The sequence below is a fragment of the Harpia harpyja genome, chromosome 2 (assembly GCF_026419915.1).
Source record: "Harpia harpyja isolate bHarHar1 chromosome 2, bHarHar1 primary haplotype, whole genome shotgun sequence".
Lineage (NCBI taxonomy): Eukaryota > Metazoa > Chordata > Aves > Accipitriformes > Accipitridae > Harpia > Harpia harpyja.
In genome coordinates this window covers 1,135,544-1,162,085 of record NC_068941.1, presented here as the reverse complement: position 1 = coordinate 1,162,085, position 26,542 = coordinate 1,135,544, and the positions used below count along the sequence as shown (strand labels likewise).

Genomic DNA, 26,542 nt, shown 5'->3' with positions numbered 1-26,542 from the left:
CAGATACTGAGACTGTGGCACCCATCCCTAATGCTGCACACATGGGAAAAGAAGTGTCTGGCCCTTTTTCATCATTATCATTGTCACCGCTTCCAGAGACCCAGTGAGTACTACATGCCCTACTAGCGATCATTCTTTAGTCTTTGCTGTAGGTTGGTCTGTAGCTTTTTTGTCACCCTGTCATGCTGTTGCATTAACACACATACCATCCTTGCTGCTACCCTTCTAGCTGAATGCCACAACTGGTTTCCACTGACCTAGGCCTCGCTAGTTGCCTAGTCCCCACAAAACTCTGTTGTCCTTTACTCTGGACTGGCTCATCTACCTTTCCCCATCACCATTGTGCATTTCCCCTACCTACCTTGTACTTGGTAATTAGTTAATGACTTCCATGCAGCACAACACTTGAAAATTTCTGCTCATGAAGTGACATTTATTTCCAAAACAGTCTGATGACAAGACATGTTTAAGAGATACTCACTAGCATATAGCAGGTTTACCCACAGAGGCAAGACAGGATGCCCAAAAAGCTGTCTCACCACTTTTCATTACCCACTTGGTAAGGCTAAGAACTGTGTTCACACTCCAGTCATCAACTGAAGCACGAATTAAGACACAAAGTGACAAATAGTAGGTCTTAAAACATCACACAGAAAATCATCTATGACCCTCCCTATGCTCACCCTTAGTCTCTAGGATCAGGCCGCTTGGCTTGACCAACTCCACCAAGCTCCGATTTCTACAAATACCTGACTTTGCTACACTTAACCAGTTTAATTGCTGACAGTCTACATTTAATCCCCCAGTAACCACCCACGCAACACTGCTTTTACCCTTCTGGGATAGACAAAAGTTACTTGGAGCAACCAGTATCAGTCCAAGTTAAAAGTTCAGACTCAATAATTACTGACAAAACTGCTATGGCACCCATTATCTGCACAAAGACATCAGTCATGCCAAGTTACTCCTTGTCAAAAGATCGAGTCAGTTGTCCCCTAACTGAACAAAAAAAAAAAAGCTTGCTTCAAACAGAACAAACAAGCAACACCGGAAACCCTTTTCCCCACACTTACATTTACAAATAGTGGCTCTTACTGTCCCAACACTATTAGCCAGTTCATACGCACTGGGAATAACAGCTGTAACTGGCAGCCTTGCCCTACAAGCACATTGGCACACCTCATGCTTCTTAAAAGAACACCAGTAGAAGTGTCCCTTATCTTGTTAGAAACCCAAAGTCACTTTTGCTGTGCAACCCAACATTTACAGCACACCTTATCTGCTGGAAGCAGTGGCAAACCACACTTACTCGCAAGTGCTGCATGCTATTCTGAGGCCAAATGAATATGTTCTGCCTAAGGTTTTCCACACGGTCCAGAACACGCTCTCTAACAAAAAAAAGCCCACACCGCTATTTTCTAGACACACCATGGTAACACCTACTGGAATAGATGACAGCTCTCCATGGCTACTGTTCCACAATTCAGGGCTGGTAACAATACAACCCCACCCCTCAGGACAACTGTGATCAATGTGGTAAATAAAGCAGACAACTCCACAGCAACAATATTTCAAAATTGTTTTTTCTGCCGCTGATAACCAACTTAGCAGTGCTTTAAGTAACACAGCCTGAAAGTCAAACAACTCACGTCACAGGTCATACGCTAGTAATGAGATCCCTGCTTTTCACAACCAGTAGCTCCGAGGTTAAAACTTCTGCTAGGAAGTAGAACGTACAAAGCGGCCAGAAGGCAAATTAAACACAGTTTTTCTTTTAGCAGTCGGGAAATCAGCAGTATGTTCCCACTTAACATTGTGCCAGCTGTTTGCTACAGGGCAGTCTGAGAAAACAGCATTTCTAACAGTTTTAACTTTTCTTACAAGAAAGCGCATCCATTAGGTGAGCAGATGGCGAATGAGTCCGCCCCACTGGAAAGAAAGCACCCATGCTACCCAAGATCTTTATCCCATAGTTTTGTGGAGCACCCCCAGAGAATCCCCTGGAGACACAGAAAGAGCTTATTATGCTAGGAAAATCCCAAACCCAACTGCATCACAAAGCTGTAAGTGGAAACACATCAAAAAGCAGTTAAAGAAAACCTCCCCAGCAAAACCCAAGACAAAAGGAAAAGGCCTGCTTTTGGCAAGGAATTGCCGAAGCTGTGCCAAAACATACATACCCGTCTGTCGATCTTATCGCCCTGCAAGTTACACACATATTACTTGAGAACCTTGAAGTGGAACACATTTCAGAAACATCTCCCCAAAGTTTGAGTCCCTTGTATCATTTAAGGCTAAAGAGCCACAAGCAGTTCTACTGACTTAAATTTACCTTAGACAAAAATGCCAGGAAAAGGATAAAAAAGAGAACCATCCATTTTCAAGTAAAGCAGGTAAAAAAAGTCACATGAACAAAATTAAAATTCCAGCATTCTACCATTATTCTCAATTGCAGGAAAGTCTAACTGCTGCTAGAGCTAACTAGCTCCTTATTACTACAGCCGTTTGGGAAAAAAGTATGCATAACAGAAGCGAACATCACAAGGAAGTGTGGGCTAGGAGGTGAAGTTCACTCGTCAATTGCAGAGCCAGATGTTAACACATTGAGCATATTCTAAAAAGCTTTTAGCTTTGAATAGCAAAAGGAAAAATAATAAATACACAAAAGCCTGGTATTTCCAAGATATTTCAAGGTAGCAGTTACAGGTTAAATACTAACTAGGTGCTGCTTCAGCAACAAAACATGACTGGGGATCCTGCCCGTTTGCCTAGTCTTTTAAACTAAGTTTAAGGTCTAGATGCTTTAGGACCCTCTGCCTACTGAGAGTAGGCAACATCAAGCAGCAATCGCTGATGAAAAAGCAAGATTTGCTGCTTTTCTCCTCCCCCTGAAGCGTAGAGTGCTTTCAGCAAAGCTTAAAAACCATCTGCAAGAGAGAGATAATGCTCCTTCTCATTAAGTCAGCACTTACATCTTCCTGTGATGCACCTGCGCAAGAGCAGCATTCTCACTGGATACCCAGAGTTTTAACCCAAAGCGGGGGGCAGTCGGTGCCGTACCTGCGAGAGGATGTTGGTGCACTGTTGCAGCAGCGACACTGGTGGGTTGCCAATGCTCGTCGCTAGCTGAACTCTCAGGAGCTGTTCTTTCAGAGTGGCATTTTCCTGTAATGCGTGGGCCAGGGCCACAGCAGCACACCAGTTGGAGAGAGAGTCCGTGGAAAAGAGGCCCCCACAGAGCAGCTGACCAGCTGACACAGAGTTACCTGTAGCTACCAGAATGGCCAAGAGGTACAAGTGAGATTAAAACAAGCCACAAAACTGGCAAATTATTTAAGACGTCAAAATACAGTTAAAACCTGGAAAAGGAAAACTAGCGACATTTCAGACAAATTGTAAGCCTAATCATCTTGCTTGGATCAGACACGTAGTAGCATGTAAATGATTTTGCAAAAGACATCAGCTGATGCATTAAACATTTGTGCTAACTCACAACTCACTGCAGACTTCAGCTTTGCATACCGTCAATAGTAGATGGCAGAAGCGTTGAAACAATTTCTCCTTGTCCTTTTTGGTTTTTGTATAAAAAGCACTGGAAACAATAGAGAACAGCACAACGTAGCACAAAAGGCTGCCTTTCGTTTACCATGGACATGAGGAGTACTACAATTGCAGGCCTGTTTGAAAAGGAAAAAGAAAACCTGTTAGGACAAAGTTGTGAATGAAGACAGCTGCAAATAGACAATGTGGAGTGTATTCTCCAGGTAAGGAAAGAGACTTTTGCCTACTCCATCTATTACCATTTCAAACATCGAAGTAAAACCTTTCATTTTAATACCAAAGTTTTTCAGTTAGTTAAAACACAAAACAGTAGATTCATTACACGTGACTGCAATGAGCTAGCATTCCTCTGCAATATTTTTATTTCACATAGACTCCCCTGCTGCTCCCTGCTAGCTTCCATAATATTGGAAAAGATGCCTCATAAGGCCGCTAACAACTTGTAATACAGAATGCTTTTTCTACCCTTATACTCAAATGTTAAGATTAAGATCTCATTAAGTTAACACTTGCTGTTCCCCAGTCTGAGTAAATATCAATTGCCTATTTTCCTAGCCTCTAAATCGTTTTGTAGGCTGTCCTCTGGCTGACAGTGGCAGCTTGTCCCAGTCTAGGAATTTCTCAGCTATTGCTCATTCACTTTTCAGGTACCACAAATAAAATCAGTTCTAGGCCTCATCTCTGTGGAAACACACCCAACACCTTCACGCTGTTTCTCATAGACCCAATGTGAACTTGAAGCTGTTCCTCTGTATCATAATTACAAACTCTGAATTTAAACAATCCTTTGGATTAGACTGCCATTGCCCATACCAATACATCATTACCTAACACAGTTAAACACTTTTCTTCCTCTACCTTGGTGGATTAGAAGGTGCATTTACAGAGGCAAAGTAGTCTTGATTCATCTGGCATCCTCGAATGACTTCTGATACAGTATTAATGGTCTAGAGAAAAGGCAGAGAAAAAAACTAAATGGATAATTAAATGTGAGCCATAATTTCCTACCTAGATTGCTCAAAATTATTCAAGATAACGCTGACAGCTCTGTATCAAAAAACACATACCAAGTCTCAGCACAGAGATTTTTTGAATAAAACCATTTCAAATAAAAAACAACTAACAGCTGTGAAGCATATTGAGCAAAAGTTAAGGGACAGAAAGCTCAGACAGCTCTATCGTACCCAGTTACCTCCAACTTCATTTTCTATGTCAGATGAGTTTTGCTATGGCAGCCAGTTAAAAAGGACATGTTAAAGAAGTTGAAAGGTGAACCTTTTAAGAGATAAAAAAACTGGAATGGAGGCCAACGCCAAAGGAACCAGTCTACACTTAAAGCACATCATTTTATCAGGGGAAAAAACACCTCCTCCTACACTGCTGACAGGGCTTTCTAAGCAGCTTGTAATCCCTCATCATTGGAAACATGCCGAGTCAGAATACTTCTAGACTCTCTCAAAAGAAAATAAACAACAACAAAAAAACCCACCCCCAGAACAGGGAAAAACATGAATCAATTCAGCCACTCTGGGATATGCTGAAATCCAACATGAAAAAAAAAAAGCAAATCTGAATACTTTCTGGTTGCAGAATATAATGTAAACATCTACCTTACATTTATGCTGCCCACGCAAGAACCTCACACCTCTGACATCTGAAATACTTGCTTAGCAAATACTATAATTTCAGGTTGTCTCTGCAGGAACGGTTATCGCTGTAGACGCCTGCTTTCACCCATTTAGTTGCCCTCATTCCTACATCTATTAGCTCCCTCTTACTTCTGTCAGGATATCAGCAGGAACTCCAGTTGCCATCAGGATTGTGCAGAGCTGCTGTAACAACCCACAGTGAAACATTGCCTTCTGACAACTGCTGGTAGCACCAGGAGGATTTGTGGGAGACACAAGTACCCGCACAAGCTAGAAAAAAAAAAGAAACATTTCTATGTGAAGAGAGCCTGAGACCTTCTCAAATGCAAAACAAAAGGAATTTACCCATTTGAAGTGTAGCCATGAAAAAGAATTGCTCCTAAAAATGGAGATAAAAGGGAATAATTAAACAGCATGTTCATCGCATTACTACATATGGCCATTTGATTTTGAGTTAGGTGAGACCCTCTACAATCTTGAAATATCTGACTCCATTGCAAATTTTGCAACTAAGTGATGAGAACTCAAGCTGTAACTATTCTATTATTTGACTCGCCATTTGTCAGAACTACATTTCAGAAAGTGAGAAACTACCTTTATCATTATTGTTCAGATTCCACACGAAGTGCCACTGAACAGGAAAACCTTATTACATTTTTTTGGAGGGGTGAGCAGAAGGGAAGATGCCCAACAATTGATAATTATGAATCCATAGTAAAGGCAGCTGTTGGAACTCAGTTAATGCACCACAGCCATACATGAATTCATACAGGAGGATCTTTATATAGAACACCCCTAATAACATATTTGGCCCAAATCATTGTTGCATCTTAAGTTACACGAAATGAAGTTAGACGATATGCCAGCCATTACAAAGTCACAGTGTGGCAACAGTATTTGTGCTCAAAGCAGTAAATCTTGTGAAGGTTGGTAGCCAGTTCTGACCTAAAGACAACACAGGGATTTCGCAGTTAACTGTTACATTACACTTACTTTTCATTGCAAGACTGCTGAAAAAGCTTTGACATTGGTACTTAGGAGTTAGATGAAGTGTTTTACCTGCAACATTAGATGAAGATTAGTTACTTTCTGTGCAGACCACCCGCAATTGTCATCTCCAACTTCAAACCAAGGCTTCATACGCTGAATATATGAACCTTCTTTGAAGAAATTCTGATTGGAATTATTATTCTTCAACAAGTTTTGTAATAAGAGGAGACAATCTTCCACTACTATTCCTGGTGAGACCAAAAACCCAAAAGATTAATCAAAAGACGACACACAGAAAACTAACTAGCTTCACCATGCACTAAGTATGTTCTAGATGGAACAGAGCACACGCTTCTGAACTCTTCTTTCTTAACAAACATTAGATTTGGATCCAGAACTGTGAACCTCATGCATGAAAAAAAATAATCAAAGATCACTCTAAATTAAGATCATCGATGTTGATCCAGCGTATTTCCAAGGAAACCATAATTCCGTTCATTCCACAAGTCTGAAACAAAAACGTTATTTCCAAAGAAAATACAGTCTGTATGAGTTGGGTAGGAATGGGAAGAACTTCAAACAAAGCCCCACAACCACTTTCTGTCTTGACATATACCTACTTCAGAGTCAGGCTACACTACTGTCTCTTTGTATTGTAAGCACTAAAATGAAGTTCCTCTTGAACCGCATCACGATGCAAAAGCAGCAATTCTTACTGGATTACACGTTCATTCTCTTTAATCGCTGGCTACATCTTCAGCTCGTTTCAAAGGTACTTTGGGGGTTATTTTGGTGGAGAAGCAATTCTTTGAAATAGCCCTTACAATGAGCCAATTCAAACTCAACTCCTTAGAGTTGCAGCAGCTTCGCCCCCAGGTTTTACCTATACTGAAAAAGTACTACAGATGCTAATCAACTATGTACTCTGTGAAGAGAAAATGAGACAACACGAATAAAGGCATCCTGCTTCTGGTACTGCTGGGATGCCTCCAAATTTGGACTCAACAGAAAGGGTAAAGACTTACTCCTTGCACTTGTGAAAACACACAGGCAGTGCCTGACTTGGGAGTGGGAGAACAAAGACAGACCAGCTGTCACATTCCCCCCTTCCCACTCCTGCTGCAGAGCCACAGCTGGTAATCCAGTCCTTGGCAAGGCTGCAGACAGGAGGAACGGACATGTAGGAGGGGGGAGGCAGAGAACTCTTTGCACTTAGGAATTTACATACCAAGTCTCCTAAAATTATTAACTGCCTAAAAATAGCAGCTTTGAATCAAAGGTTTGCTTAATCCTTCCATGCCAACATACCTGGAATAATTTAGACGGGAGAGAAGCATTAACTGCTCCTGCAGCCCACAGAAAGGTCATGGAACAGCAACCTGTCTTGTTACTGAAATAGATCCTGTAGCAAATTACAACTGGTGGTAAGCTCATAATGTGTTGCTAATTTAAAAAAAAAAAAAAAAAAAAACAAAAAACAAACAGAGAGCACCTACATGTTGCATCATTTTTGCTCATTTTTTTAATCTCTTTTTTCCCCCACGACAGGTAAATGATTTGGCAAGGAGCTGACCAGAAAACTGAAGTTACTAGTGAGGCTGAAGAAACTCAACAAGCTGTTACTTCCAGCCACTCCAAGCATCCAAGGATCTTGCAGGAGGAATGCAGACGCTTAATTCCGTAAGTGACAAATGCAGCATACACATATCTGACACTGCTATTTTAAGCATATGCATTCACAGACCTAAGCCAAACAGGAACACAGAAACTCATGTACACATGCTCAGAGAACCTAACTAATATTTTAACTAAGTACCTCAAGACTAGTTTTCAAAAGATGCTGAAACCCCACCCACTTGCTCAGTCTTTTTTTGCTTGTTTTGTTACAACCAGGCAGTATGTTTTGATCCTTCTACCCAGTGACCTAGCTTCCATGTACATACTAACATCAGACCGTAAACACTGTCACCTAAGAGCTTGTGCAGAAGCACAAGATTATGAGTAAGTCTTAGACTTAACTGTACCTCCATCACTGTTTCCTTCTTCCGTTATGATATCCAGAAGTCTCTCAAAGGCATTTTCAAAGGCAACAATCTTTTGTATGGCTGCATTACTTTTTGTCAATTGCTGTAACAGCAAGACTCCCTTGACAGGCAGAGGAGAGAAGAAATTAAACTTAGTTTTACTAGAACTACATTGCTTTTCACAAGTCGCAGCTCTTGGAAGGATGCTGCATCAGCAGCATAATCCTTGGCCAGAATCACAGGACAGAACTCCATGCCCTGCTACTCAGCACATCTAACAAAACCCACCATAACCACCACCAATAGTTCCCTCACGCCTCACTGCACTTCAAAATAGAAGCACAGTACCATTAAAAAAAAAACGCTAAGTGGCTATACAGAATAAAGAGGGAACTTGTAAAGCACCTCATCTCTTCTGTAGTAAGTAATTAGAGCATTTTGGCATCTGATGAGTAAAGAGGAAGAGTGGAAGTGAACCTGACCGAAGGCCAAGAGAAAGATCAGCTAACATACTAGGAAAACCCTACACAAGGGTCAAAGTTTGCATTAAATACACAGTAACAGTTTGCCTTTGTTACATGAATCCTGGCAAGACATCCAAAAGCCACCCAACTCAACTGAAGAATGAAACATTCCCTATTAGCAACCACAATGATTTCTTCACATGCATTTAACTGGATCCAAATTCTGCACAAGTACTAAGCAATTCAATTGACAGTTACTATTTATTAAGAGGATGAACTGCCTTTGTTCTATACTTACATCATTTCGTATAACCTCCCTAGAGTCTGCTAGTAAATCCATCAGTCTGGAAACACCTGCAAGAAAAACATTAAATTAAAGACCATAAAAAAAAAGGTGGAGCTTTTTCATGCTGGAGGCCTTTAAAACACCTTGACCCACACTCCTATAGCCCTCTGCACTGATGTTTGCTGAGCTTCCAGCTTCAAGTTTATCAGCAATAACTCAACCACTTACCCATAGGGCTGACAAGAATTATCTGCTGCACTTGAGGTCCTTGCTGCTTTAAAAGAGATGTAAGTAGTTTTACTCCAGGCCAACGAACATGGAAATCAAATTCCTGCAAAGATGGAGAGGATTACATTAAGTAATAAATTCCTCAGTACTCAACTTTGTTCCAGACACCAGTTATGAATAGACACCAAACGGATAAGGAATTTCATCTCCTGTCCATTTCTTTCTTTGTCCATCTTATTACAGCAGGTGGCCAGCAAGGCAAAATCTATTCTATTCCGTGCTTCTTTCTATTTTCTTATCAGCAATGTGAACTCCCAGCAGCTTCCTTTCCTCCCTCTCCTCTGGGGCAGCTTTCCTAGCTATTTCTTCTTTCTAAAAACCAGTCAGTCTGATCCTCCAAAGCTCAGCCCATATTACCCAGAAATCCAAAAGGGAAAGAAAAGCAATGCCTTCTGTATCTTCTTCCCATTCCCAAACAGTTAACAGCAGCTTCTCTGTTGAAATTGGGTCTTGTCAGCAAGAGAAAGCTCAAGAACTAACGAGTCCATGGACAGAGTTGACCAACCACAACAAACCTTTGGGCCCCCCGGGTCAGCTCAAACTCATTCAACAGCTGACACCTGGACCCACATCTCAACTGAGTCACCTTACAGAGCTTTCTGTACTTCTAATCCTGCTGGTTTTAAAGCATCACCTTGAAGTAAGCCAGTAGGCCACTAATTTGGCCAAGCAGTCTTATTTTAACCCTGTTCCTAGTTACAAGTGAAAACTGAGTGTGCATCGTCCTTCCCTCAGCACGCTGCCTATCCCAGGCACTGGCCAAGATAAACATCTCCACTCGACTTGCTGCATAAGAGACATGGTAGCTAATCCATTTCCTAACCATCTCACCAAGCAAGCTAGACAGTTTATAAAGCTTTTTCTAAAACTGACTCTTGTACAGGACAAACCTTGAATGGCATGATATTGCTAGCAAAAAGGATGCTGAACTAAGGCATCTGCAGAGAAAAAGAACAAATAACTTAGCCATTGCAAGCTTCCAGCTCTGCACAATGCTATATACGTTTTTATCAAATGACACTTCTGTGGGCAATTGCACACCAAGCTAGTTTCAACAGTCACACAGCTCCACCTATAGGTTTCACCTAACGTTGGGACAAGTGCTTGCTGTTTTGAACTTGCAGATCTCAGATTAGGATCAATACAATCAACAGAACTCTGCTGCAGAGTAAGGCCCTAGTCTAACACGTAACAGATAGATCAATCAAGTATATTCTGGATTTTCCTAAAATACCCAAGGCATTTATGCATCTCAGGATTATATTTATAAGGCAACCTTTCACCACTCACTAGGTAGGTCTATAGGACTGTCAGGCACAAACAGAAGTTTCAGAAAGATAATTTTACTAACTCACTAACCATAGTCTACAAAACTGTGCTCCTGATTTGCACTTCCATCTACTGAGGCCAAAACTCCACACTCAGGGATTAAGCCTCAGATATACTAACAAACGTTTCATGCTGCTAAAAGCATGACTTAAGTTCCATAACGGAAGAGCAGAAAGTCATCTTTTTACTGAAGATGGACTATGAAGAAAAAGAAAAAAAAAAAAAAAAGAGATTCATGTTGCTCTTCTTCTCTCAAGCACAATCATATTCTTGGTTTGGAAACACGAATAAAGAGGCGGTCCTTGAGGATAAAACCATTGGAAAATGAGTTAAACACATCATGCTGATGGAAAGCAGTCACCCTTTCTAGTTGAACTACATCTCAACAAACATTACTCTCTCATCATCATTTAATTATCATCTGGAAAATTATCCTTGCACAAGTGACTAGAGTTGCTGTTCGTAGAGCAACACTGTTTACTGTTTCTAATCAAATATCTAAAACCCTTTCGATGCTACTCTGCTTTAAAAGCTGCACTAACGGTGTTCATCCAGTTCATAGTATTCACTCAACTCCAACCCCGCATTCACTACGTCTAAAAATACCTCACATTTGACATAGGCCGCACTACAAAGACAAAAGCATAGCTTTACCCATTAAGATAACCTCCCTGTGCAGCACTACATAACCCTCAGTATTCCAAGTATGATACTGCTACTCACCTCCACAAGAGTCAACAAGAGTGTGACATTTTCTTGCTGTTTAATGAAAATCTCTGTGAACTGACTTCCCAAATCATCAACTTGCTTTGGTAAGTTTTCTTCTGTAATAGTAAAAAACCAATTTATTAGAACACATGATTGGAAGAACTTCAGGTAGTTGTGATTTTTATTCTTACTAAAATAGGGCCATGAGTGACAAGAAGTTTTAGAGTCACTACTATACTGTTAATTCTTACCAAAAAAAACACTGACACAAGCTTTGCACAAAAGACAAAAGCTACATTATTCTAAACAGAACTTATCTTGAGAGGTATTTCGTTTTCAAAACAGCAGGGAACCAAAAAAATCTACTAAAACTCATTTCAGCATTAAAAGAAAAAAAAATCCTATTTCAATGTATCATATCCAACAAGATTCACAGTTCTCACCCGCACAGTTGCCTGTTACAGATATAACCAAGCACACGCTTAAGTCAGCAGAGAATTCAGAGAGAAGAGAACCCTCCCAGCAGAGGAGGAGCAGAAAGCCTCAAAGTGGCTATGTTCACATGCAGCTGAACTGATCCAGTAGAGCAGTTGCTCGTAAGGACCATTCACTAATGTGCAAAAGCAAAGCACATTCCATACCAACAGGCGTGAAGCAAGCGGTGGGGAATATAAACTATCTAAAGCTAAATGATTCAAACACCTCATTTATTTATTTTGGTTTAACAACAGAAAACACCTAAACATCAGGAGAGTAAGTTTGAAACATGAGCATCAAAACCTCTCAGTCTTGGAATCTGAATTGATTTCGCAAGGGAAATCACGCGCCATTCTGTTATTTACTCTTCACCCGTGTAGAATTGGGGTAGCATATGAATTTCATCTTACACAGTTATTTCATGCATCATCATTGCACAAACAAAACACAAATGCAGAAGTATCCCACAAAACAGAAAAGACGCAAACTGCATCTCAGCACTACTGCTATTTTTATAGGCCGAGTGACAATTTACAAAGCTATTTCACAAAATAATCATATGTAGGTGCTACTCGTTGGCATAGTTAAGCAATTTCAGTTGCAAAATTGAGGAAGCACAATTCTAATTCAAAGGAAGTTTTTTATTCTACTTTCATTTTGGACACGAAGAGAAGACATTTCATTCAAGTCCAGTATGATTTCTGAGACCTCCGCTTTTCAAGTGCTTAGCAGTAGTTCAAATCCAGTCCCACTCAATCGGGGTAGGAATTCAGTTGCACATGACAGCAGTGGCCACCCCATATGAAAAGAGGCTTACCGAGTTTAAAAAATAGGTTGGTTCTCTGCTTGGTTGTGTTTACACAAGGCTTCTCACAACAGCACAGAAAGCCAGTGAACACAAATTAACTGTTAGGGGAGCAATACGCAGGACACATCCACTCATAGCAGCTCCAGCCAAACACCCTTCTCCCTATAAAACTTCTTCTCCCCACACATCCCCTAACAACTTGCTGCTTTTCTGCTTTCTCTCTCCATAACCTCCAAGCCCCTCCCGTCCCACAGAGCATGCTGCCACCTGCCCGGGCTGTATTCTTTGTTTTACACAGTTCAGACAGTCCAACGCTTCATTGAAGAGGCACAGCAAAGGAACTGCTGCTCATCTTCTAAATCAGGCTGCCCTACAAATCACGCAGATGTACATTCAGCACTGCAACACCGTCCCTGACGTGCTACCTGATGAAACCACAGGCACAGGAACAGCTTGAAGCATAAAAGACAAAAAACCCGTGGTAAAACCACAGAATTTCTGACCAAATTCAAAAGTCTGATTTGGTTAAGTGAAGGCAAAACAAGTATTTTTCCTCCTGCTGAAACTGCAGGATCTATAGCCTTATCAAGGAGTCACTAACAAACCATTAACAACTGAGCAGCTATAAAAAGGGCCAAAGACCAGACAATCTTCAAACTCTGTAACTTGTTAGGGGTATGGCAAAACAGAGAAATCAGAGGACTCTACCATAAAAATTTGGTGCCAAGAAAACAATTTTAATGCAACCAACCCAATTCAAACTGTTGGCTATGGTGATTTGCTGCAAGCTATCAGTTTATAAGATCTAATTTTTAAGGATTTCCAATACAGGAAAGAGGTTTTTGTTCGGCCTTTCAGACATCAGAGAGTAGCTGACCATTTCTCTAATGCCATATAGCAGTATTTCTCCCTTGAAGCAGGCTTATCGGTAGGTAGCTTACAAGAGGGAGAGAGAAGAAGCAGCACCAGTCTGCTGTAAATTTTTAGCTGCAGAAACTAGGAAATACTAACAAAAGATGACAAAAGGGAGGACGGACTGCATGCAAAAGTGACTCTAGCCCAGGCTTGTAGCATCTAGCAGAATACAAGTTGGATAGTGAGCTCTCTGAAACCGAGGGGCTTATCAAGTCTGGGTCACTCATGGTCTATATAAATGAAAATAAACCAGCTAAGCCAACTCCACAGAAGTTCAGTTGCTGCACTTGCTACTGTAGAATAAGAGGCAACTCAGCTGAGAATCATACACAGATTGCATGCGCTGTAGCTTGCTGCCAACCAAGGAAAGCCCACAGACCTAAACTCCTCTTCTTTTAAATAGATGCTTAAGTCAAAATATTTCACTTTGAATTTTCCACGAGCTATGAGCAAACATCTTGTGCTTTACCCAAACTCAGCTACAAATAGCGTGTGTTTGAACTATGGATTCCTCCTAATTCCAACTCTCATCCTTGTGCAACTTCTGGGTGCTTCGGCAAAACCTGAGCAGTATACACAACTTACAAAGCTCCTTGTAAGTTTGCTGTAGTTTTTCTTTATTCCAAAAGCATGACTCCAGTTCAGGATATTTTGGATTCTTCTATACAAGGGACAAATAAAAGTTGTCGCCCTCCCAACTCTGGCTTTTTCTTATCAGTATTTCTTCTACTAAAAATTTTTTTAAAAGGGAGAGAGGAGCCAGACAGAAAGAAACAAGCAAAGTGAAACTGCATCTTCTACTTGCATGGATACACCACCTATCTTGGAATCAGACTTCTACCCATAATCGCTCTTTAAATCCACACATACACAGGGTTCAAATAAAGAGAATGACTTCCATCTATTAAGATTAGCTCCTCGCGATTCACTAACAAGCAGCACCGCAAACTAGAATTTAATCTTAAAATAAACAGATGAAGTGCATTTTGATAAAACCAGTTTAAAAACAGAGAACATGCATAGTGTTAGTGGTAACTTACAGGAGAAGCGAACGCTGTATTTGAACATGCATTGCTTAAAAGAGACACTGTGAAGGATGCTTACGTGCAGTGCATGCATTTGTGTCAAAGTTCAGGGCTTCTTGAAAACAGAAATTCTGTTCACAAACTTTTGACCATTAAAATCCTACCAGTTCTGAAGCTGCACGCTTTCATGACATCCTAAACAAGAATTTATCATTACTACAATCTTTGGAGATCTGCAGGCAATCATCATGCCCAAATCACATGAGAAATAAAATTGGGAAGACAGTTCAGCTCCAAAGAACATGTATAAAGCAGAACGCAAAAAGCTTTCACAAAGCTCCGGTGCAAGTCTTTACAGTGTCCTTTTTAAACAGCAGCGAGTGTTACGGGTGTAAGTAGCAACTAGTCCTAAAACAAAGTGCCGTATTTATATAAGGAAAGGTTCTTTTACCTTCAGAATCATCTGTCAACGCAGATAAAAGAAAAAGAAACAAGAGAAAGGTTTACAAGGTGAATAGATTTCCAAACAGCACAACCAATAGCAGCATAAGCTCAGGTTTTCAAAGCAGCCATCCTAGCTTTCTATGGCAGCAATTACTCCTTCAGGTATTTCTTATGGAAGTGGCCAAACTGAACAACCCCGTACTCTTAGAACACTGGTGATCGCACATGCGTAACTCAAGTTTGTCAATTCTTCGCTCTTCATAGGAGACAGCTAATAACATTCTTGTCAAGTCCGTAATCAAGGCCACTACCATGAACATGGATTCACCAGCACTGTAAAACTCTGATCTTGTTCAAAACCTCTTTCATCAAGATCAGGCAACTGGATGAACAGGGAAAAGAAGGGCAAGTAAGCAAAGCGACAATTTGAGAGATGGTTAAGAATAACGTATCACAGAAGGATTGCTGCTTGCAACTCACTTGCATCTATGCAAGACGAGACAGTTCGTTGCAGAAGACACTGTGAAAGGACATACTGCACAACATAATGCCAACATACTGGCAAAATTTACTCATATTGGAGAAATGTCACCTACTTTCCATAAGGTTATTTATCACTTAAAGAGACTTTGAAGAAGTACCTTGGGGTAGATACTACAGACAAGAGACTTAAACTCTAACGGCAGTATCACCTCATATTTTGCCCATTCGAAGGAGCCTTCGCACTCCACTACATGTAATGGAAACTAAAAAATGAGATACAAGTACTGTCAGGACTAGAAAGACTCTTGAGGTCTGTGGCAAATGCAGGACATAATGAACCCACAGATATTTAGCCACCTTAAATGTAGTCTTCTGCTCACACTGTATTCATGCTTGCCCAAGGCCTCTGTTTTTTTATTTTTGGACAAGCTGATGTGATGGATTTTCATGTTCATTCAACCAAAAGCAGAATGGATATCCTACAAGCCTTTTTATTTGTTGTCAATGTTTTTCTCTTAAAGCCTTGGAAAGCAAGTCTACAGCCATTTGGCTTGGATTACTAGTATAAACAGGGATCAGGCCAGGACCTGATTGGCAAATACAAGCAGAAATGGTTTCCCAAGTAACACCTGCAACAAGGCACAAGTGAAATGTCAGAAATATCAGCTGAATCCCCCAGTGGGCTCTACTACACAACCTGCTTCAGTTTAACAGCTAAGTGACCTTTCTGGCAGAGCCACCTACTTGGCAGTCACCTGCGTGACTGCAACTAGTGCCTGGTCTCCATTCTCCCCAGGGATGGTGGTGAGAGCAAGGGCACACAAGCTCAGCACCTGACAAGCTTCCCTCTCTGATTGAGGCCTCCTCTCAAGCTAGAACTCACACAGCCCTCAACCAGATCCCATCCTCATTCTCTAGGCACACCCTTTGTGCTAAAAACAGGGAAACTCAGGTTGTTCTGCCTTCCACACCATTCACCCAAGAGCCTGAAATGGTTATGCTCCACAGCTGTTTTACTTGTCAGAAGCATCTGGCTCTTCTTCAGTCTGGGCAGTCATGGCTCCTATTCATGTACTTAGCTTTAAGAACATTCTTCTAGCCCAAGCCTAACTTGGGTTACTGCTGTCACCTTCTTCAGTGTCCTGATGTTTCTGTGAAATATGGGGTTGTTTTTAAGAGCTGCGACCATTTCACTGGCCTTTGAGGCCAGTTCTGATGGCCTAGCAACAAAGGCCTTCGAAAATGAAAGGCAGGAGGGGCAGGGAGTTTCACAGCCTCGCTGTATAGTACCTACTTCTACATCTAACTACCTTGGGAAGGACAGAGTCTCTTTCTAAAGGCCACAGCAGGGCTGAAAAAGAAGGTTTTTCACACTTACATAGAGCCACCTTATCATAGGTACCCGAGATTTTCATCTCTCAACATCCTTGTTAAATCATCAGATAGCAGTGTCCCATTTGACAGTAACAGCAAGAACTGTCCTTTCGCAATAGCAAAGAATGACTCGATTCTTTATTTACGAACTAGAAAAAACAACAAATTATCCCATTCCAACCTGGCTGCTGTTCACAGAACATAGTTTTGAAAATTAATAAGCAAGAGATCCAATATTACTTTAATGCAAGCTGCATACAACAACATTTTTACTGTTGTTGTAACACCTACACAATAATAAAGCAAGTCTCCGCATTAGTAAATCACAGAGTATTACAGTTTATAATTTGAACAAAACCACCAAGGAGAGCACCCCCACAGTTAATACAACTATTACTACCAAGCACTTACCTTGCTCCTCCTCTTCTAGGTCATTCGATATTACATTGTAGAGTGTGTCCAAGGCATAGCCAATTATTTCAGAATCTGAACTGCAAATGAAAGAACCACTTTTCTTTAATGACTTATTTCCAGCTACTCTCACAACATAGCTTCTCTGCACAAGCATCTCCCTTTGCAGCGTTAGATCAAGTGAGAAGGACTGATGTTGACAGACATTTTGTAATACCATGTAGCCATGAGCTGTCCGGTCCCCGAATGGAGTCTAACTCCTTTTCCCAGTTTCATTCCCTCAGGTGGCCACATCCAGAAAGTCTGGTGACACACGATGACCACAGAAAGCTTCACTGTAATCGTCTCTTCCATTTCTTGAGTCACTCCTTCCAACCTGCTTCTCAAGCATACCAGGAGAAATCTCTGGGAAGGATTCGGACCCCCTCCCAGAAAGTCACCCAAGGAAGCTGCAGACAAGCTTCAGCACCATCCCGGGAAAGACCCTTCCCGCTACCCCAACAGCAAGAACCAGGGGCCAAAAGCTTGCGCTCCACGTGAATGCAATGACAACAGCTGCAGATTCTCCCAAAGAGGCCAGCCTCCATGTCACCAACTAGGACTACACCCAGTTATTATGGGTTTTTGATCTCCAAGCATCCCCAGGAAGCTGCTGGGCAGCCAATCTAACCCCAAAGCATTAGTTCACCTGCTTACACCAAGACTCTTCTCTTAAAAAGCTCTGCTTTACAACAGACCTATTTCTTCTGTGTTACAAAGGCTGAACAATCCGTAAACCCTATGCTACAAAAAAGACCCAGTGCAAGAGTTTTTTGGGGGAGTGTAACCATTTTTGCTACTTGCTTTGTTGCTTATAAACCACAAAAGTATGAAAGCACAGCTGGTCAAAAAACAAAGGAAAATAAAACATAACATCACAAAGGAAGGCACCTCAGAGTGCAGGAGGACACACCTCAGAGCTATTTTCATGTCTTGCCCAAGCATCAGAAGAGCATGCTGTCAAAAGAAGACCTCTCATTCAACCTTTTCACTATTTGCTTTCACTGATGTCCAAGGCATACACAGTAAGGCCTCCACACCAAAGATAAATTTGCATTTTAAGAAACTACTAGGTCAGTTCAGAGCAGAGGGCTAAAAAAACCAACCTAACTAGCAATCTTAAAAGCCACACCTTAATTGAGGCCAGCTATCTCTGCTAGACCACTAATTAAAGACAACAGACCTACAGCAGTTGTTGCAACCAAGAAAAGTAGATATGCTTCAAGGTGATCCACTAGCTTTGAGAAGACAGATGGAGCAATCTGTAGCTACATTTCTTGTATCACTACAGCAAGGGCTTTAGCAGGCTGTCAAAGTGACACCTCACCTCCCTTTTTACAACACTCACACTAAATCAAAAGGTAGAAATAATCAGGTGTCAGTGTAGTTTGTTCTTTCACATGGGTTTTGAATTGAATCCTGGTCCTGCTGATGTCCTCCCAGGACACATGCATTTTTCCTCAGTGTGTCACTCAACTCGTACCAATTGCTTTTAAGCTGGGCTGTTGTGGAAACCAAAGGGGAAGAAAATTATCTCCTCCTCTGCCAAACTGTTAGTCAAGGCACATAAAGGAAGCTTTTAGTCCATGTAAATGGTCTCATCCAGCAGGTATGCTCAGATTTCCAGCCTGCTTATGTTTTCCCTTTATTGTAATTTTAGTTCTTCAGCACAACACTACAAAGCCTATGGTTTCCTTTTCATGTAATTGAGACAATTCCACATGTGAAAAACATATAGAAATTATTTCCTGGAGACAAAAAAAAAAAAAAAGCTGCAGCCTTGCTTTTCCTTTCCCTTGCTAATGAAATCACAGCAGCTACAAAAGAATAAGCAAATTTGATGTAGATGTGGTAAAAGCAGGTCTTTTTTCTCTTGTCTAAAGAGGAACACATCACAAAATGAGGAGCAGCATCCTATCTTTGCTGTTCACTGCCTTGCTACCATCTGCTGTTTGCCACATACAACATTTTATTGATTATTCTGTTCAGACTGAAGCTGTGCAGCTTTTGCTCTGTAGTGAAAAATCAGTAAATAAATAGACTTCCAGTCTGTCACGCATCCATAAAAGATGCGGCCTTTATGCAATGCAACAATCCAGCACAAGCCACCTCCAGCATCTTCCCTCTGCTAGTTGTGCTTTTATGTGGCACTCGACCAAGATGTCAGTGCAGCGCTCCGTGAGTTCACAAACAATAGCAGAGAAGTATCATATGAAAGTGAAGGCACCCATGTATTGTCCTGCCCAGGTAGGTGCCCGAAAAATGCTTTTTTACCCATTCTTTTAAAATTATGGCATTGCACTGTCAGAATAGAGACAAGCATCATCTATACTGTCAAGAAAAGCATGGAAAAGCAGGGTGTTTCCATCATGTCATCAATCACAGCATGCCTGGAAAGGAAGGCATTTTGTTCCCCGTAAAAACTCAAGTCATGGATAAGCTATCAAAGGGATAATGGCATTTATACAACCTCTTCCAAGAGTTTTAATGAGAAGCATATTACAATTCAAAAATAAGAGAACTCTTTCTCTTAGGTTCATGTTAGGTTTCAAACTATTCTAATTGTCACGCTGAAATTTAAAAATCTCTTTACGTAAGTAGAACCAAAGCAGTTAAAGATCAAGTTGAGTTCTCGCTCTGGTGCCTTCTCCCACACCAACAGTTGAGTGCTAGTAGCCTGTTCTGAAGTCAATGCCAAATTTTTTTCCAAAATAATCCCTCGTGGGATGTGGCAACATCTAGACAGCAAGTCAGGCAAAGTCCTCTATTAGATCACAGTTCCTAATTCATATTACAAAATAAACATATGGCATAAAAACACTGATGTGTGTAAGAGTCTGGAACATTTAAAAGCTGACTCGGGAGTGTTACCAGGCTCCAGGATGGCTGATGTGCGTAGCTGAAAAACTAGTGAAAGAAGTCAGTTTTCTATAGAACCGGTTTTAAGTACTTAGGCAGGAGATAGAGCTTAAGGCAATCTACACGTAAACTGTATAACAAGTGGAACAACATGTTCATTTCACAAACAGAAGCAGTGTATTTCTGTTCCAGGATAAAAGCTGTAAATAATTCGAAGCAACAGTATAAGATCTGAGGACAAAAACAAGAACAAGACACAAGAAGCGCTCAGCATTTCAGTGCAGGCAGGCAAACCAGGCCTCTTCCCTACTAGAGTTAGGAGATGAAGCTATAAATGCTTCTCACCTTGTACTAACAACTTCAGATTTAAGGAAATACCAGCATGCCTTATAACACAAAGAGCTAAAGAAAAGCACAATTCACTGCAAGGAATGTAAATGATTAACACAGCAACAAGGCTGCAGATGGAAGGAAGGAAAGAACTAGTACTGCTGCTACAGAGCTGATACCGTACTTGTGCTTATCACTTCATATTCCAAAAGAAGGAACAATTGATTCACCAAAATCAGGGGAGACACCAGAGATGGAAGACACATGCTTTTTTACTCAAGGGTACATGAATAGTAGTTAACATAATTCTCAGAAAAGAGCTGTGCTATCATACTTGGCTGAGGTCTTAAAGCCAAATGACTTTTCGATTAGATACTGATTTCACAATGAGGTTATTTGCATTAGGAAATAGTCCTCTCTTACCAGCAAAGTTGCTTCAATTTTTCATATTGCTATTATGCATTCCAGCAAGACAAATGCTGCTGAAGATCGAACAGTTGCGCATCTTGAACTGTTCCATTAATTTTTGGTAAATACGTAATAGGAAGGCGTGTTTGCACTTGTCACTGTTCTCACATTACAGTACTCTGTACGCCAGCGATCCATTCCACACACGCATCCTGGCTCTGCAATTCAGAGACCCATGCCTGCTGCTGGCCCCTCCCCTGTAATTCTTTCCACCCAAACACCCCATTCCTGAAAAAAAGGCTGGAGAGCAGATTAAGCCTCACCTGATACAGTCCAACCAAGCCCTGCTTTTACTCAACTGGGAACTAAGACAGGAATCCCATGGATTACATTCACATTCTGAAGCACGCAGAACACAGCAACTACAGGCGTACATCCCAGACAACAGGCAGATAGGTGTGCAACATCTCCTGTCAGTAAGATAACAACTAACAGCAGCTTCGGGGCCAAAAAGCTTCACCTCAGGAGCTCAGTCACCCATCTTCAGGCCAACCTAATAATCACTAAAGAACCATACTTCCCTAAAGCTAAGCTACAGAGGAAAACAGAAGTCACGATTTTGACTTCAGCATACTGTTTTCCTGGTCCTTTCACATTTCTAATCAAATTAGACCTTCTGTAATCTTAAACTTCACAGCCACGCAGTCCATGTACAGGACCAGCGCACATGAGTCACTCACATGAATACAGCGACATGTGAGAAGACAAATTGAGTCAGTCATTGACTTCTGTTTTCTCTGAAGTTGCATTGTTGCTGCTGCTGCTTAAAAATAATCTTAAGCAGCTGCAACACAAAAAAAAATAGGGGAGGAGGAAATGAGCATTTTCCACTTCTGCAGAAAGCTTCAGGGCACCTCAGGTGGACACTGCGAAGGTCCAAAGATCACACCTACGGGCACACACTGAAACAGCGATGACAGCACAACAGCACTGTCCTCCGTCACACCACCATCCTCTCAGTTTGATGTGCCAGTCACACTGGGCACCGGGAACAGCTGAGCCTGCGACTCATTTATCAACCAATAATTCAGATGAGCTGGCTTTGCTTTGTATTCCTACAAGTGAAAAAGTCCCCAAAGCCTCACCTCTGCAATCACTGACACCAAACAGCACACTCGCACCACCTGTAACACATACCTGAACTTATCAGACACAGGTGCTACAACTAGACCTCTCTCAAATGAACCACAGCATACAACATGTAGGCCAGCTGATGTGCTGGTCCACCGTAAAACATGCAGTAGGTAATCTGACTATAAGCATTTTCTCAGCTGAAAGCCCCAAATGCACAACTACATATTTGCTGGTTTTTGAACTCAAAATTTGTCACACAAGACATCTGCACAGAGCCCCAGCACACAAAAACTCCCAAGGAACAACTGGAGCCCAAAAAGCACAGAAAAGCTCTCAAGTTCCTGCCCTGAAGGGTTTGGGTTAGCATCTGAAAGGCGAGGAGACCAGCAGAGCCCCGCCTCCCTTCTCAAAGTTCAAATCTGGCCTCATGAGCAGATAAGTGGATGAAAGCAGGCTCCTTGACCTAATTTTTTGAAGGGCTTCCCCTTCGCATCAGTGACACTTACTCCCATAACCTTCCCTTTTACTGTCTGCATCCTACAAGTTGCATGCAGGCCAGACATTCATTTTTAACTACCCAGCCAACAGAATGGCAATAATGCCTCCTTCTAGACACTGAACTGCTACTTTCCCCGTTCTCCTTTGGCTTGGCATTAGAAGATGCTTCCCACGTACACACATGCAAGCAGTCCATACATGCCCTTATGACTGTGGGTTTTTTTTTACATGTTTACCAGCTTTATGTTCAAATCCAGACTGAAAGGCTGTCACAACATACTTGCCTACCTAAGCACCAGGACTGTGCAATATTTGAAGCTCAAATCACAGCACTGCAAACAGGTTCCAAGTTACAACAAGTGGGTACTGTCAAGTACAGCAACACCATCAGTTGCAGGAAGAGATGGATAGCAAAGATATTTTAAATGCTGGACTGCAGAAATATTACTTTCTAGTCCCCATAAAGTATTTAGACTAGTGTCATCTGCCTTAACAGCAGCCATGGAGTCCAGCTCTCCTATTTACTTCAACCCTTCCATAGAAAAACCTGCATTATTCCCCATGACAGAATTATTCCAATTCATTTGATGACACACACCTGAGAAGACACACATTTGCTGACTTCATTTCCTCTTAATTGTGTCTAGTTCACCTTTTGCCCAATAACAGGTTGATTTCAGTTATTTCCAATACCACATTTAATTAACATTATAAGTTGGGATTTACCTTTCCACAGTAGTGGAAACTGACCACCAAGAAGCATTAAGATGCACTTCGGTGCCACCTTTACTCTAGAACTGGTCTTTCCGTCCCTCAGCCAAGTTCCTGGAATTCTGTTCTTTTCACCTCTGAATACGCTCTGATTAAGTTTGCCATCATAAAAAGCCACTGTGGCAGAAGAGCTGTTAGAAACCCAGCTCCCCTCCTAGCTTTACTGGCACAGAGAACTGACCCTGCACATGTGCGTTTCAGCAGCAGGGAAGGGCCGGGTTATCAGCTGGAGGTGGCTGCCCAAAGTCAGCAACACACTTACCGGTCTGTCTGAAGAACGTGGATGAGATGTTCCATAGCCTGTATGCCTACCTCCAGGCGGTATTTCTGTTTGGAGACACATGGAACAATAGTTAACGGTCTAACCCAAACTCCAAGCAAAACGTTTTAAGCAATACGTCGCTAAACTATTAAAAACCCACACGGCTCCTGAAGAAGCTAGATGCTTACCTTGGAGAGTGATTTAAGAGCACGTACAGCATCCCTCCGGTCATCCAACAACGTGGAGGAAGCTACTCGGTCACACAGCTTCTGAATCTGTTAACGCACAAGACACGCGGGATAAAAGACAACGTGCCACGACCGCGCGACAGATTCCGGAGCGCTCCGCGAAAAACACCCTCGTTTCAGCCACAGCACGGGAGCGCTGCTACCTCCCCACACGCAGACGACGGCTTCCATCTCTCCCCGCACAACGAGGCACCGGACCGACCCCGACAAACCCCAGCCTGCGGCCGCGCACCGCGGAAGGCGCACCGAGTCCCGGAGCCGCCCCGGCGAGGAGCCGGCCGGCCTGCCGGCCGCGCTGTCCGCAGACCGGGCCCGGTGGAGAGGAGCCGTCGTCCGACCCGCGGGGACGCCCCACCGCCGGCCCCGCACGCTGCCCTGCGGGAGAGCGGCCCGGGCGGCGCCCCGCCGTCCAGCCCAGCTCCCGGCGCGGCCCCGCCACCCCAGCCCAGCCGGCGGCGGCGGCTAGGCCCGGCCGGGCCGCGGCGCAGCCCCGCTCACCGTCTCGGCGCCGGACGGCTGCGGCCCGGCGCTGGGGCCGCCCATGACGCCCCGCAAGAAGTTCATGGCGGCTCGGCTCGGCGCGGACAACGGAGCTCGCCCCGCGCCCCCGCCGCCGCCGTACCGCGTCCGCCGCCCCCGGGACGGAAGCAACCGCCGCGCGTGCGCCGCGACGTGGCACCGACGTGGCCGGGGCGGAGGGGGCGGGAGGGGCGGGAGTCCCGAGGCCGCGCCCACCGGGGGGCGGCGCCGGCGGCCACGGTCTCGTCACGGAGGGGGCGGAGCTCGGCCGGGCCGGCGCGGGTAACGCGGGCCGGCAGCGCGGCGGGACCCGGCTGGGTGCTAGCCCCGTCCCTCACCGCCTGCGTTTTTCGCGTTTTTCACGTTTTTCACCCGGAAAAAAAAAAAAAAAAAAAAAAACAAGAAGCGAGAAGAGCGCTGGACACCACGTCAGTCAGCAGAAGGTCTTGTTGCTCAGAAGGAAAAACCGACCCGCGGGGGCTGCGGGCATTAACCGGCCAGAAAACTCAACCCGGGACACCCCAGTAACCCAGTTTCCCCCCGGCGTTCCCGGGGTCTGTCCGTGAGTCCGGGAGAACCCCGAGGCAAACCCTTCGGCCTGCGATTCAGAAATTGCGGTTGTTCGTAGCGGGAAAGGAAAACACGATACCAACTCCTAACTAGAAGAAGAAAATGACTGTGTTACATTTCTAGAACGGAACCGGCCCGGTGAGAAACAGAACCGTGGCCGGATACCAGTGGCGCTTTGGTCTAAGAGAAGAGCACTAGGTAGTTAATTTTCTTTCAGATGCTGAACTTCCCCTCATTGGATGCTACTGCAGCACTTTCCGTATTCCTGCTGAGGAACAGCAGCCAAGAACCAGGGCTCCAAACCCTTCAGGCACTGCATCTGCACATCGGCCTGACACAGCGCTCCCAAGGGTTACCGATATGAGTTTTGGCTTGGCAGTATTTGGGTTTTTCTGTGTATCAAGTTACAGCAAATTCTATAGGAACGATAGCGAATTAACACAGAAAGGAACCGATCATCTTGCTTGGGACTAAAACTAGTTCATTTCATTCCAGGGAGAGAACCTCTCTCGCACTGCAATTTAAATTAAGAGCTTTGGGGAGTTTATTTTCCCCATCAACTGAAGTACGAAATCAACATTTTAAAAAACGTAATTGAAACTAAACATTTACTCTTTCCATATTTTAAAACGAATAGCTTCCTCCCCTATCTAAAGACAGACACCAAAAACCAATGCATTTGTCTAAAAAGGCGAAATGCCACACCACTCGTTACAAAACAGGCTTTTGCCAAGCAGTTTTGTTGATGTGTAACTGCATTTCCCCTAACATCAAAAACGAAGCCCTGAGCACCTCCAGCCCTTGAGAAGCCCCCTAGGCTTTGGGGTGCAGCAAACCCCTCAGCCTAGTAAAAAGAAGATGCAGAGCAATTGCCTCTCATTTCTGCAATACTTGACACAGAGCTGCCATTCACCTCTCGCCTGCCCTGAATTCTCCCACTTGGAGGTAATCACCTTCTGTAAGCAACTGCCTTTTCCCCAGTGTCATCTTCCATAACGGGCGAGAAAACCCAAACTTCCTCTGAAACTGCCCAAACCTCCGGGCTGGCCACGGTTTTCCTTTTCCACCGACCCTGTTGTTTCCCCGCACAGACACCACCTGGCATGAGGAGCGGAGGATTTCTGCCTCGCCGGGCAGCAAAGAAACCTTCTCCGAGTTTTACTCGCCAAGTAACCAGGTGCGTTGCAGCAGACATGCACCAAGCACCAGAACTCGCCAGAAACCCTCGCGTTGGGCATAAGGAGATTCCGGCCCTCACCAAGAAAAAAAAAACCAACCAAACCCAGGTTCTCCTACAAAACACGAGTTCTTTATTTCGAAGTTTTCCATCCTTACATATACAAACTCAGGGAAAGAAAGCGATTTGCTTCCGAGGAGGACGTTTGACACATCCCGACGCCTCGGCCAGTTCTTAGCAAGTCAAGGGGACAAGCCAGAGCCCTCCGGGACGGGGAGCCTGCAGGCGTAGCACACGCCAGGCGCCGGGACGTCATCATTTGGTATTTGACCTACGCTCATGGATGATTTCTGATCTCGGCCTAGCTCTAATAATATTTCTGTTGCAGAGAGGAGCTCCGAACTTTTGCGAGGGGTGGAAAAGCTCGTTTTAAACAAGGCTGATCGCGCCCCGTGACTTTTAAGGCCGCTGGCCTTACTCCCGCCCAGCAG

The 26,542-nt window shown here is 43.3% G+C and overlaps 1 protein-coding gene across 7 annotated transcripts in view; it reads right to left on the bottom strand.

The window, feature by feature from the left end:
* Window positions 1-24,444, bottom strand: part of USO1 (USO1 vesicle transport factor) — a 35,592-nt gene extending 11,148 nt beyond the window's left edge. The window contains exons 1-15 of one of the 7 annotated variants that reach the window (XM_052811655.1): window positions 24,284-24,444; window positions 23,726-23,812; window positions 23,538-23,602; window positions 17,237-17,316; window positions 14,976-14,987; window positions 11,315-11,415; window positions 9,203-9,305; window positions 8,987-9,042; window positions 8,225-8,345; window positions 6,270-6,448; window positions 5,340-5,480; window positions 4,420-4,508; window positions 3,523-3,677; window positions 3,061-3,272; window positions 2,181-2,201 (exon numbers count right to left, since the gene is read on the bottom strand). In XM_052811655.1, the coding sequence (XP_052667615.1) occupies window positions 2,181-2,201; window positions 3,061-3,272; window positions 3,523-3,677; window positions 4,420-4,508; window positions 5,340-5,480; window positions 6,270-6,448; window positions 8,225-8,345; window positions 8,987-9,042; window positions 9,203-9,305; window positions 11,315-11,415; window positions 14,976-14,987; window positions 17,237-17,316; window positions 23,538-23,602; window positions 23,726-23,812; window positions 24,284-24,349 (1,488 nt within the window). In that variant the 5' untranslated portion in view covers window positions 24,350-24,444. Of the gene's footprint in view, window positions 1-2,180; window positions 2,202-3,060; window positions 3,273-3,522; window positions 3,678-4,419; window positions 4,509-5,339; window positions 5,481-6,269; window positions 6,449-8,224; window positions 8,346-8,986; window positions 9,043-9,202; window positions 9,306-11,314; window positions 11,416-14,975; window positions 14,988-17,236; window positions 17,317-23,537; window positions 23,603-23,725; window positions 23,813-24,283 lie in introns of those variants that run through there. The other 6 variants (XM_052811663.1, XM_052811682.1, XM_052811691.1 and 3 more) reach the window with 6 other exon arrangements.
* Between the last annotated feature and the right edge of the window lie 2,098 nt (window positions 24,445-26,542).